General features: G+C 36.9%; 1 protein-coding gene across 4 annotated transcripts in view; it reads left to right on the top strand.

The window, feature by feature from the left end:
• LOC124303326 (tubulin polyglutamylase TTLL5) overlaps window positions 1-13209 on the top strand; it is a 282756-nt gene that overhangs the window by 205342 nt on the left and 64205 nt on the right. For 3 of the 4 annotated variants that reach the window (XM_046760409.1, XM_046760407.1, XM_046760408.1), the window contains exons 9-12: window positions 2010-2236; window positions 2337-2532; window positions 2934-3099; window positions 4131-4271. In XM_046760409.1, the coding sequence (XP_046616365.1) occupies window positions 2010-2236; window positions 2337-2532; window positions 2934-3099; window positions 4131-4271 (730 nt within the window). Of the gene's footprint in view, window positions 1-2009; window positions 2237-2336; window positions 2533-2933; window positions 3100-4130; window positions 4272-4463; window positions 4882-13209 lie in introns of those variants that run through there. The other variant, XM_046760410.1, reaches the window with a different exon arrangement.

Raw genomic sequence — 13209 nt, forward strand, 5'->3', positions numbered from 1 at the left:
GCTTTTGAAACCCACCTAACCCCTTAAGAATGTCAGATAAATCCTTAACTTATATTATTATATCTTCTGGTTGACAAGTTTGGTATGGACCGGATCAGATTTGAACCGGTTACCTTGACAGATTCATAAATAATCCGAATGAAGTGTGAATTCCTGATAGATTCGGATAAGTTGTGATGGTTTGGAAAAGCCGATACAAATGGCTTCGAAGTATCGGATAGACCTAGATAAAGCTCCATTTCCTGGTTGGTTTTCGTTGGTTAACAAGATTAGCATAGACCTGAATGATTACTTTATGCGTAGTCTGAATTATACATAGTTTCCGGATTGTCTGGGACTAGTTGTTAAATTAGGTGTTTGACGAATTATCAAATTTCGTATACGTTTCAGATTAGCCATGGTGATTTGAACGACACGGAAAGTATTCGGAATCTAGCCAGTTTATAATCTGGTTTGCCAGTTTATCGTAGGCCAATAGACCAGCGCACGGCGGTTCCAAATCCCAAATTGCTGGCAATAAATAGAAAAATGAAGTTTATATTTACGGAATTCTAAGTATTGAGCCAGGTAGAGGGGTATTTCTGGTGTCCCTTCCAAGGGTCGGGAAGTGTCAGATGTTGCATTTAAGCGTTGGGGTCTCATTCGAATCGAAATGCTCGAGCAGGTAGCATCGGTCGTGCGTTACGGCCTGAAAATTACGTTGTGTTTGAAGTGAAATAACTTTTAGTAGAATTGAGTAATTTGAATTCTTTAAAATGGAATTTCCTTCTAAAAGTAAGTAAATTACTATATCATTGAGATTTTTCATATAAACCACACACCGAGCAACAAAAAATGTAAACATGTACTGTAAATTCTCGTGCCCGCCGAGAAAAAAAGTTATGCTTATATTGAGTTAAAGTTTATAATGCAACAGAATTCGGCAACCAATCAAGTGTCACGTTATTCTTTACACTTTTGAGTAATACACCACCAAAAATCAGCTGCTCCAAACTGCCCCTTTGGTTACGGTGAATTTTTCTATGAATTGTCGCACGAATTCAGGCGCGGTGCGCTCAGCACACACACTATGCGAGGTGCACGGCAGGAGAGTGCGATGCCGAGTGATTTGTTTCTCATGAAAATCATTTTAGTCCACTGAATTCGACTGTTATTTTCTTTAACAAATCATTATCGTTTCTTCAAAATTATGTATTACTGTCTCACTGTTGAATTGATTTTTTCAGGCTCTCGGGTAAGCAGTAAAGCCGTTGCAGTTGGTTTCAGGCGACAGGAGTTTTTTGATTTATTGGAAAATCATTATTGCGTGAAGCAATGGCGTTGTTAATACCGCCAACTATGAACAACCAAAAAGTACTCCCAATGACTGACTCCGACTTTAGCGACAATAATAATGTTAGTGATTCGGACAGCAATTGGACTCTATAAGTCTAAGCGTCTTTTCGTAATTTTCTTTTTGCACAAAAATAATATTCAATGTAATTTTAAATAAATTTATGTTTATATTCAAAGTGTATTTGTATTCACATACTTTTCCAATCTACTATATCCCACATATATCTATGTGTTGATACGTTCTTTCGTTTTATCAAAATAGAATCTTGTTCAGCGACCTCAAAAACCCCCGAGTATCAAAGAGTTCGGAGCGATTGATTCAAATTTGGAGGAAATGGTCCGCCATTTTCAGGCCGCCATCTTGTTATTGTAAAATTTGACTTCAGATTCGTGTTCAGTGACCTCAAAAACCGCGATTAAGAAATTTCGTAGCAATTTAACAATACCTTCTATATATAGCCAGCCATTTGGGATTTGGAACCACTGTGCGTTTCACAAGAACCTATTTTTTAGTTTCTGGGGATCACGAAAGGTGAAGATACGTCAGAATAAGCAGAAGTCACTCTGGCCCAAATAAAAGCTTTTCTTTAAAATTAAAAGAAAGTAAAGCAATATGAGCAGTGTATTTCCGAAAAGTCTTAATAACTAGAAGAAAATTATTATGAATGTTCCAGAATTATTTGGGTTTGATATCTTAATTGACGACACCTTGAAACCTTGGCTACTTGAGGTCAACCTCACTCCGTCTCTAGGTTGTGATTCCCCATTGGACGTGAGATTGAAATCTGCATTAATGGCAGATTTACTCACGCTTGTAGGCATTGCTGCTGTTGATCCAATATTGAGGCCACATAGTAACAACCATCGATCTATTACGAATCCTTCAAAAAATATGACTAGTGTAAGTTATACTTTACAAGCATTCTCATACTGTTTTCTCTGGTCTCAATTGCTAAATCAAACTCTTGGTTTCATTGAATAAATATGTTTATGTGATACAGTACAGGAGAGTCCACTCGGCTGAAATGCTCATGCAGAAGAAGAAAAATGTAGCCAAAAATAGTTTAAACAAATCTGGTCTCACAGCTGAACAGCAAAGAATAGTTGCATCTGCTCGAGCACAGTTTGAACGAAGAGGTGGATTTGTTCGTATCTTCCCTAGTCCAAAATCGTGGGAAATCTATTCTCAATATCTCGGTAAGTTAACAAGCGAAGAAAATAGTAATACATTTCTCGTTACCATATTTTTTTCTACAGAATGATTACTAATACTTTTGGTGAGAACAAATTATTCCTCTTGATATGAAATAAAAGCGATTATATGAATTTTTTTGTAACTCTCGCTGGTTGCTATAGTCAATTTTTCTTTCGGAGTGGAAATTGGGGTAACACACATCACAGTCTAACTCAACAAAGGCCATCTCGACTGTAAGTCAGGTCACACTCCAGAAATAATTTCCATCGTAACCCAAGACACAGTAATTGTATGTTTCCTGAATGACGGTGTTTTCATTTACATTGATCGACTACTACGATGTCATGAAGTTCCAAAACGATTGTACTTTTAACTCATGTATACAATTTACATGTATTTACAGATTCTGTCACAGGAATACCAGTAGTAACAGACCCCTTGGGGCCAGGAAGGTTGCAACAGCAGGTTAATACTAACTATAATTTAATGCTACACGAACAATTGTTCCCAGCTGCATGCCGAACTACCGGATTTATTATTCCAGAAGTGACATTGGATAGACTTTCAAGGTATTTCACACTATTACTGAGCGTATACAATACAAAGTAGTTTATAATTCTTGTTACTTTTTGTACGGCAAAAAACTCTTCAGAATATTTTACAATTATTTATTTTAGCGTATACAATACAAAGCAGTTTATAATTCTTGTTATTGTTTTGTGCGACAACAAACTCTTCAGAATATTTTGTTTGTATACGTAAAAATTTTAAAAGCTTGTAAAATAACTCTCCAGTGAAAATTTGTAGAACATAAAACAAAAATAAGTGTTCACGGTGAATCATACTACTGTTGAAAAAAATGTTCGGAAAAATGCTAAGATATATCAAACCCTTGAGGGATGTAGATGAAATATGTATATGACACGGAAGATGGAATAGAATTTGTTCATCCAAAGTATGATTCAGAAGCAAGATAGCGAATAGTATCCAATAATAAGGAAGGTTATCGAGAGATGGGCTTAAAAATCAGCTGACAGAGGGTGGTACTGAAACTCTATCTGACCGTGTTTGCAATAGATGGGAATGGAAGAACAGGGAGGAGGACAAGCTTACGATATATGTATCTTACAGTTATACGGTAGACTTTCCATATATTGCCGTGGCAGAGAGGAAATCCTCACACAGATTCTTCCGACTACAAACTAGCGTCCCCCACTCTCACCCGCTGCGTGATCCGATCAGGCGATGCAACGCTCGGTGGCCTGACTCCGTTAGGCTAGAATGGCTGAGGAGTAGCGACGATCCGTACATCGCCTTACCGCGAATTTCCCTCTCCTACCGCCCCGCGCACGGCGATATACGGAGAGTCTACTGTATTATAGTTGGTTTGGATAAGTGACGTACGGAACGTAGTGCCAGACATAACATATCTCAGAATGTTTCGTATATAGTGTTTCCAAATTCAGATTATTCAGAAAAGTTTTCGAAGGTGTTTTTCGAAGGAGTCTTTCCATCAGGGATTAAACATGTATGAAAATGAACAACTGTAACTGGGAAATTTGAATTTACCTTTTGAAAACCTTTTTCACACATTGAACAGGTATGAGAGATATGAAAGAGCTTTGGTGAAAGGCCATAAACAGAGCTTGGATCGCGGTGACAGCAAAGAAAACTTAGACGTGGACACACACAAGTACAAAGCACAAGTGATGAAGCTTATGGAAGATGGAAATAAACTCAGGTTAGTATGTCTAACGTATGTTATATGTTTCTTTGTTTGGTTGTCATTTATAAATATTATTATTCCTAATTGAAAAATGCAGCTCAAAAAGTGTCACCTATTTTGCGGGAATTATATATAAAATGCTTACGAGATTATTTTACTAATCATTTCTTAGTACTGTGACATAAATCTTGCATTAATTTCTTCCAGTACTAAATCTGACTTACTGTTTTCGGAAAAACAGGCAGCATCTTATTTCTCAAAGTCTGATAATATCGAAAAGAATTCGAAGCCCAATGGAAATGAGATTTGTCACAAATTTGAAGATGACCATGTTCAGCGGTCGAAATATTTATTTAATCATTTATTTATTCAACCAGAACGTTACTTCGTTACAAAACCAAGCAAACTCTACTGATTGAGGTGAAACGCATTTATCTGTGTGTCGGACCTAGATAAGCTAAGCTTATGAACTATTACTTACAAACTGTATTAGACGATGAACATAAATTATTAAATTTTCAAAAATAGCCATTAAGCTGAAGTTCATTAGGGAGATTATCGAAACAGCTAATTGCTTTAATGTTACGGTTTTGAATACTTGCAGCTTTGCGTCTATAGGAGGATAGTATAATGCTCTTATTCCTAATAATACTGCTAGCATTTATAAATTTATCTTTCAAATCACTTCAGTAGAATTTCAAATATTCAAGAGAAAATAGTTATTCAGCATGTAGTGGGTCATTATGGTTCATAAATTGATTTTTGTTTACAGTTTTCAGGATTCTCAATTCGAGTCCTTGCAACAAATTAAAGTTGTATGAATATGCTCCACCTCAAGTTATGATCTCATAGCTAATTATGCTATGGAAGAGGGCATAATATAACATTCTGAGCTTGCATGAATTTGGAGATTTGCTTGCATTTTAGTTTGCATGAATTTGGAGATTTTGCAAAATATGAAGAACTGTAATCAAGTTTCGCTCATTATTCAAAATATTCAGATTGATAGAAACACTATGACAGTAGTTTTTCACAAAAATTGTTAAGATGAATATTAATTTTTCATTCTACTCTTGGCCAACTTTCATCTGCGGATATAACAGCAGTGTCATCAGCAAAGAATATGATTACTTCATCAGGCTTACTAGTTAATAGATCATTGACTTATAAAATAAATAATAGCGGTCCAGTACGGTACTCTGGTGAACTTCAGTATACTTCACCGTAGTCACTGACACAGTCATTAATTTTAACTCTTTGATATTTATTTGGTAAGCAGTTGTAAATAGTTTGTACGTATTCCCTTTGATGCCATTGGGGCCCGGGAGAAGGAGGGGTTTCATGGTGACCGAGCTTTGACAGGAGGGTGGGGGGAATACACTCTTAGTGTCACGTCACGTTCCTTTTTATGCGTATTTATTTGTTTGTCACGTCCAGAGGAGGGTAAAAAACGGCGTGAGGATGTGTAATTTGTGGTGGTTGATGGTGGTCGGGGCGAGGGGAAGGGGGGTCCAAAATGACCGGAAAAAGCGTGACATAATATTTGAATGGCGTCATAGTTATAAAGCTTGTGGAATAAGACTGCATTATTTCACTGTATTATAAGCTTCAGGCAAATTCTAGGGAAGTGATGGCAATTGGAACGCTATTATCGAGTTCTTCATCGATTATGTTAGATACGCAATGCAAAGCATTTCCAGTCTGAAGGTTTCTCACAAATCCATGCTGCTTTTTTGATCAAATTTATTTTATTAATGAAATGCAAAATTCTATGGTAAATTACTTCTTCAAAGATTTTAGTCAAGTTCGATGTTAAGGATATTGGGCTGTAGTTATATTTTATGTGTTTTTTGACAGCTTTAAAGGTCGGTTTAACTTCTGGGCCAAGTGGATTTCTCAATACATAACTTTATTATATGAACCAAAGGATCAATAATATGACTGGATAATAACACCATTGTTCTAATGTTTATATTATCAAGATCGCCATTTTTGATTTTCATATTGTTGATTATCTTGGTTATTTCGTGGCTATGTGTAGATGCTATAAGAACTGTTTTGTTATAAAAGGGTCAAAGTTTAATTTGAGACCAAGGCGGTTAATTGTTGAATATTTTTGTTAAGGGGGTATATACACTCATTTTGTGAAGTTCAGAGGTATTATTTGAAGAGCAATTTTAGGAAAAGTGAAAGATATATTGGCGAAGTTTTTATTTATAAAATTTCCTGAGGTATTCAGATGTATTGTAAAAAAAATCTCAAGAATGTTCTAAAATTGTGAAGTTATTTGCCCATAACTTTGCCGCGGTATTCCATGCGTGCGTTAGTGGTGTACATCCCTACAGTTGATCGGAGGTTCTGGAAGAAAAAAGAAAAAAGTTTTAATCGTCGTAATAGATCTTTAATATGAACCAACAATACAGCTGAAAAAAATGAATCGTAGCAGTTGGAGACGATTGAACGATTGACCTTAATTTATAACGACCATATTATTTAATAAACAAAACTTGGGTCGTACATTTTTTATGAATGGTAGTTCACATCCAAGGGAATGGTATGAGAAAGTGACTGAACCCTCACGGTAAAAACCCTCAACTTTGGTGTAAATTTGTATCCTCAACTCATAGGTAATGCTAAATCGCCGTAAGAAAAAGGTTGAGGGTTCGTGAGATGTGAAGTACACGAGGTCAAAAAATGTGATTTGTGGGAAAACGGTTTCAAAGTTTGCAATGGATGTTGTCACGCCCAGTCTGCAGTATATTTGACTTTACTTACTTTAGTACAAGCGTGCGCTATATGAAGCGCCTTCTTCGGCATTGGCAGCATTCTCAGCATCCTTTTTTTAATTTCTTCTAGCAACTCTACTTACTTTAGTTGCACGTTCAGCCCGGATGCGTGCGACAGACAAACGTGTATCATCCAGTGCTTCGGAAGCTGCTACTGCATTTGGTCCGATAACGATATTAAACTGTTGCAGGATTTGGAAAAAAGTATAGCTCCATCGTTGAATGTACTAGCGAACATGTATGTAGCAATTTCAACAATCACGTTTCCGCTGAATGATATTTTTGAAGCGATTTTCCAAATTTTGTAGTTCAAACTCTCATTATTATTTTGGGTAAAGCCTCCTGAACACTTCTCTATTAATTCGTCGCTACTAAGGGCTTCATATACCGGTCTGATCGCTTCTACTACAGATGCACTGACAAGGGGACCTTACAGGTTGTCACTCACAGATTTTGATGGGTCTCAGATATATGTAGAGGGACCTACTCTGAGTACCTGAGTACAGGGAATTTTTTCAACGGATCATAGTTTTTGAGAAGAATCGTTCGGACTTTAACTCGTACCTATTATAGGGGTAAGGTAATATAATTTCCAAGCAAGCGAGCGCAGCCCAGTGGATAAGGATCACGGCTCCGACTCTGACGGTCCCGTGTTCAAGTTCCGCGCGATACTTTGTTTTTTTCTAACGAAATACAAATAAATTGAATCGACTGTGCAAAATCGTCTGATTATTTATTATTATTTTATTTATTATTATTTTTAGACTTTTTTTTACTTTTTTAATTTAAAAATTTTTTAAAATTATTTATTATCATTTTATTTTTCGCAGTGACGTTATACCGAACGTATTTATTCACATAACTGATGCCTGCGAAGGACTGGCTTCGTCTGACTGCTCAACGTCAAAAATTCCGTTAGGGCTCGTATAACAAAGGGATGGGGTATAAGTGGGGATGGGGATCGCAGGTAGCAAACCTGACTAGGGTATTATATTCAAAATAACGGGCCGACCGTTTTAAAATTCATATTATAATCAAAAACTTCTTGTGGAGGATATTATAATCTCTTCTCCTGTCATAATTTTTTTTGTGTGAAAAATAAAATAATAATAAATAATTTTAACAAATTTTTTACATGGAACAAATAAAAAAAAATAAAAAAAGTTTAAAAATAATAATAAATAAATCAATAATAAATAATTAGACGATTTTGCACAGTCCATTCAATTTATTTGTATTTCGTGAGAAAAAAAAAAGTATTGCGCGGGACATGAATCCGGGACCGCCAAAGTCGGAGCCATGAACCTTATCCACTGGGCTGCGCTCGCTTGCTTGGAAAATATATTACCTTACCGGTATAATAGGTACAAGTTAAAGTCCGAACGATTCTTCTCGAAAACTATGAGCCGTTGAAAAAAATCCCTGTACTCAGGTACTCAGGGTAGGTCCCTCTACAACATATCTCAGACCCATCAAAATCCTTGAGTGACAACCTGTAAGGTCCCCTTGTGATTGCAGGCTTGTGAGTACATGAATCCAAGGCGCTTGCGGCTTCTGCTTGTCGCCACGTACACCAACTTTCTGCACCAGGGGGGCAGTTATCACGCTGAGGATCGCTATCAGTTGAGCATTTGTGATAACATGTTGCCCATATACTTTTCTTCATACAGTAGGCAATGGATTTGTAATTATTTCTTATAGCGAATCCGTAATACACCGTCAATTCATCGATTAATTTTGCTGTCAATTTTCCTTTTCCTCTGAGACCTTTATTTTGTTTTTTAGTATTCCGGAGCTAAGTGCTCATGCGTTTTTGAACATATCCAATACATTCTTTCTTTTTTACAATTATGTCTCCGTACATGATTTGGATGTTTTTGTACCGCCATCTCCAACGCAATACAAATACTTTATGCCGTGTAATTGTTCAGATCTTGCAAACATCTCAACAATTCCATCAACTTCCATTTTCCCTGAACTTCCTTTATAATTCGCTGTGCATTCAGACGCATGACCTTCCTACCACTCATTGTATTCTTTGGTTTCCTCTTGGTCCACAACTTTACCAGTTAAAATTCCTATGAAAATTGCTACACCTTGGAGCGACGAAAACCCTTTTTATCTCCCAAGTACCGACTCTAGAGACAATTATTCCAGCAGGTTCACCGACGGTATCGTTTACTCCCGTGAGTCGCCTTTCTTCTTCAGCTGCTTCTTGCATAGATGAATGTGTAACCACTTCTGCTGTATTTCGTACGTTTCACGTAATCTTGTCGTAAGTTGATTGACAAAAGCATCTCGGAAGATCAATAATACCCGCAAAAATTTTCATTCCTTTCGACCCAATTCCTAATAACCGCGTAGCTAGAGTGAATCTGGTATTTATTTCATAGCTGTGGTTATTAGTAAAGGGACTCGAACTTATGGACGTTTGCTCACATTTTGCACAATTCAGAACTGATGTGAAGCCTAACCCTCTGACGTCTGATTCCAAGAATCGAATATCACTATGGCATGTTTTGCACTTCACAGACGAACTAATCGCAGCGAAAACCGAAATGAAATTCAAAATCACATAGCCGTAACTGCGATTAACATTTACGTCAATCGATTCAGTCGACTTTATTTTCTTCGCAGACGCACTGTTGTTTACGTGCTCAATTTCTGGTTTCGTGTGCTGGTTTACATGAAACACGTTTTCTACGTCTGCACAGCCGTCCTGCGGTCGATCTTCCACCCTTTTTGTCAGAAAAGGATCTCTCGTCACTCTCGATCATTTTCTTGTATTACACTGGAAAAGTTGTCTTAGCTTCTCGAAAGCTCAACGTACACTGATCATAATCTAATAATCGAATAACCGGTTTACCTGTACCCTTGAATGTGGGGGAGAATTTACAAAAGACGTGACCAGCAGCTGCCCCGGATTCACGGTACGGGCTCCGTATGACCTAACCCGACCAGCCAGGTGCACTGACTCACTAGAATGCGTGAAACCTCCAAAATTCTTCAAATTTTTTATTGGTCATGAGCTTAGAATATTCTTAGAAGATGAGGCTATTGAAATATGCAAAAAAAAAAAAAAAACGGTTTTCTGAAAATTTATGAGTATAGGGGCAGGGGGGGCAAAACGGGGTAGGCCGGCAAAATGGGTACTCCAAAAATTTCGTAAAAATTCTTTTTTTCGAAAAAATTTCGTAAATGATCAAAAATGACATCTAGCATCATTTTACACTATTAAAAGCTGAAAAAAAACATTTGTATACTTTTTGCGAACAAATAAAAATAAAAGAAATACAAATTTTAACGTATTAAAAATTTATTTTCATGAAGTATCACAAATTAGAAATTTATATCCATGAATAACTTAAGAACAATAATAATAACAATTTTAAAATTGTAACATTTGTAGACTTTCATAATTCTGTAACATTTTACAACTTCAGTGTTATAATATAACATTATTAACAGTTATGTTAATTTTATAACGTTCAATATTTAATTATTTCTATTATAAAAAAAATTTCTTTGAAATAGAAACTAACTCAAACATAGGTTACATTATTTTTAACATAAATATTAAAATTAAAAGTGAATAACAATTCATGACTGATATATTATTAATAAGGGATAAATCTCCAAAATTATAGACAATAATCACATAAAAATTCAGTATCGTCGGCCGAAACACCAGCACATGATTCATGAGCCCACTCATGACAACGTTGGCATTGCGTCCACGATTCAGATGACTCACTGTACTTTTGATTACAGTAAATACAAAAGGCGTCATTATCTTTTTGCTGAATTTTGCGGGGTCGGCCTCTACCTTTACCGACTGATTTTTTAACTGACTTTTTCTGTTGAACCAATTCATTCCTGTATGCGTCACTTGTCAGTACAGCAGTTTTTCCTCGAGGTCGCTTCTTACGGGGAACAATGTCATCCTCTTCAGCAGACACAGTTTGAAGACTTTGCGGTGGAACACTGAATTTAAAACTGGTACGCTTTTTGCGATTAATAAATTTCGTAGCTACAAAATAAAAAATATAGATTATTAATCCATCAAAAAAAAAAATTGACATTAATCTTTCAATGACTCGGTAGATACTTGTCGTAGACTTTTCTTAATTAATCTCTTGGTTAATCTCTTGATTAAGCTCATCGTCAACTGAGCCTAAATCCGGAACAAACGGTCTAAAAAATCCCCTCGAGCGAGAATTTGGAACTGGCGTAGATTTTGAACAGTGAGCAACTGGCTCGGGAGTCATGAAACTATCCTCTTCTGTCGAGTCAAAGCTGTCTCCTTCGCGATTTGTTGAAGATGTAGAAACTTCTTCTTCAGTATCAGATTGTACTGATAAGTTATTTAAACTTTTGCTCACATTATCAAGAGATTGGCTTACTACACTTTCATCAGGATTGTCAAGATTGTCACTTACAGAATATTCTTGAGAATTTTCATTGCCACTTCTTGAAGTCGTTACAAACTGGTCATCATCAAAGACATTGCGATTCAAAGGCCAAATACCAGTCTTTTTGAAGCCATTCTTGATTGTTTCAACTTTAGCTGCTTGTTTCAAAGCTTCACAGCAAAGATTTGGCACGTCATTTGCTGTTATAACTCGCCCAGGATATTGCCGGAGCCATTTTCTAATTTCACTGCTGTAGTATGTTGAAAGTGGTTCCATCACAGCAACATCCAGCGGTTGAAGTCGATGTGTCGAGTGAGGTGGAAGACAAAGAATAATCACATGGTTCTTGCGAGCATAATCAATCACCTCAATGTTTTTTGTGTGTGTAGTATGACCATCAAGGATGAGCAGAACTGGGCTATCACCTGATGGTTTAACTTGTTTAATTGTTTTTGTTTAACTTTTTTTTTTTCTCATATATACTTGCAAAGGTCTATTTTGCTCCCTGTAGTGAGGGAGTAAAGCGAAGTCTTGCCTCCCGAGGGAGGAAAGTCTTGCTCCCACAGGGTGGAGACATTTCACGCGGAAGGAGCAACTGTCAGTGCGAAGAGACCGCGACTTGATATAAATTATAAATCATGAAACCTAATCTCGATTAACTGCCGCATACTGACGTGATCGTCATGATCCCTAACTTCAGGAAACAAAATCTGCCGTCTTATGTGTGTGAAAGAAAATATCTTTGCACCACGGGAGTGGTCTTTACGCTCTCTCGGTGTATTGCTGCCTTCGCGATTGGCTCAGCTTGGCGAGCCTTCGACTTCAGGTCACCAAGTCTCCCCTCCCCACTATACCAGCAACCTACATGTTCGGGACCAAAAATAGCCTTTGCTCCCTAAGTGCACAATATACTATTCTTTCACATGACACTACGACAACTTTTATGATCCATTTCTTTCTCGGACTGGATTTAGTTTGTTTCTTACATATATTTATTTTTGTTGACTATAGTCAGTTTTACACATTCTTTTACAAGTCTGCTGTTTCTTTAGGATCATGCATCCCTACCCTACCCTAGTCAATTTATTGTATTTAATTAATACATGGACGGAATTAGGCACTCGTATTCATATTTTATCTATAGCTCAGAACGTAGATATTATCTACAAATATCAGCTTATCTCCAAACACCAGCGTCATAGTTAACCCTATGACCAATCTACTCTGACGGTCAATGTTTTTGTACGAGGTAATCGCCACGTATTAGGGAAGTACGGATGGGGTAAATTCTAAGTATATCTTTTACCGCTGGTCGCTAGACGGAACATAAGCCCACTCGCGTTCCAATACATATTGAGACGGGAAATGTGAAATAAAGTAAAAAATCGAATGAACGCCATCTTAGACCTAACGTACAACGCTCATATTTTGAGAGAATCTTTCTTCAGACGTAATTATACCTTTCAGAGGGTTCCACGGTGGAAATTCGCAAATTATTTTTCCCTGACACACACTAATATATACTATATAAAAATAAGTAGTCGGTCTGGCTAAACTTGATAGGCTATCCTAAAAACTTTCCAATCGAATGCGTTCTGAGCTCATAAAATGTATAGCAATATCATAATATTACTTCGCCGATTTGGTATTGCGCCTGCGTCGCGCCAGTTGATTGTATAAGTGAGGAGCGACGAGGGTCGTCAGTTCAATGAGAGACACCGAAGTGTAAACAGAATAAATATTGTAAGATAGAAA

The sequence above is a fragment of the Neodiprion virginianus genome, chromosome 4 (assembly GCF_021901495.1).
Source record: "Neodiprion virginianus isolate iyNeoVirg1 chromosome 4, iyNeoVirg1.1, whole genome shotgun sequence".
NCBI lineage: Eukaryota > Metazoa > Arthropoda > Insecta > Hymenoptera > Diprionidae > Neodiprion > Neodiprion virginianus.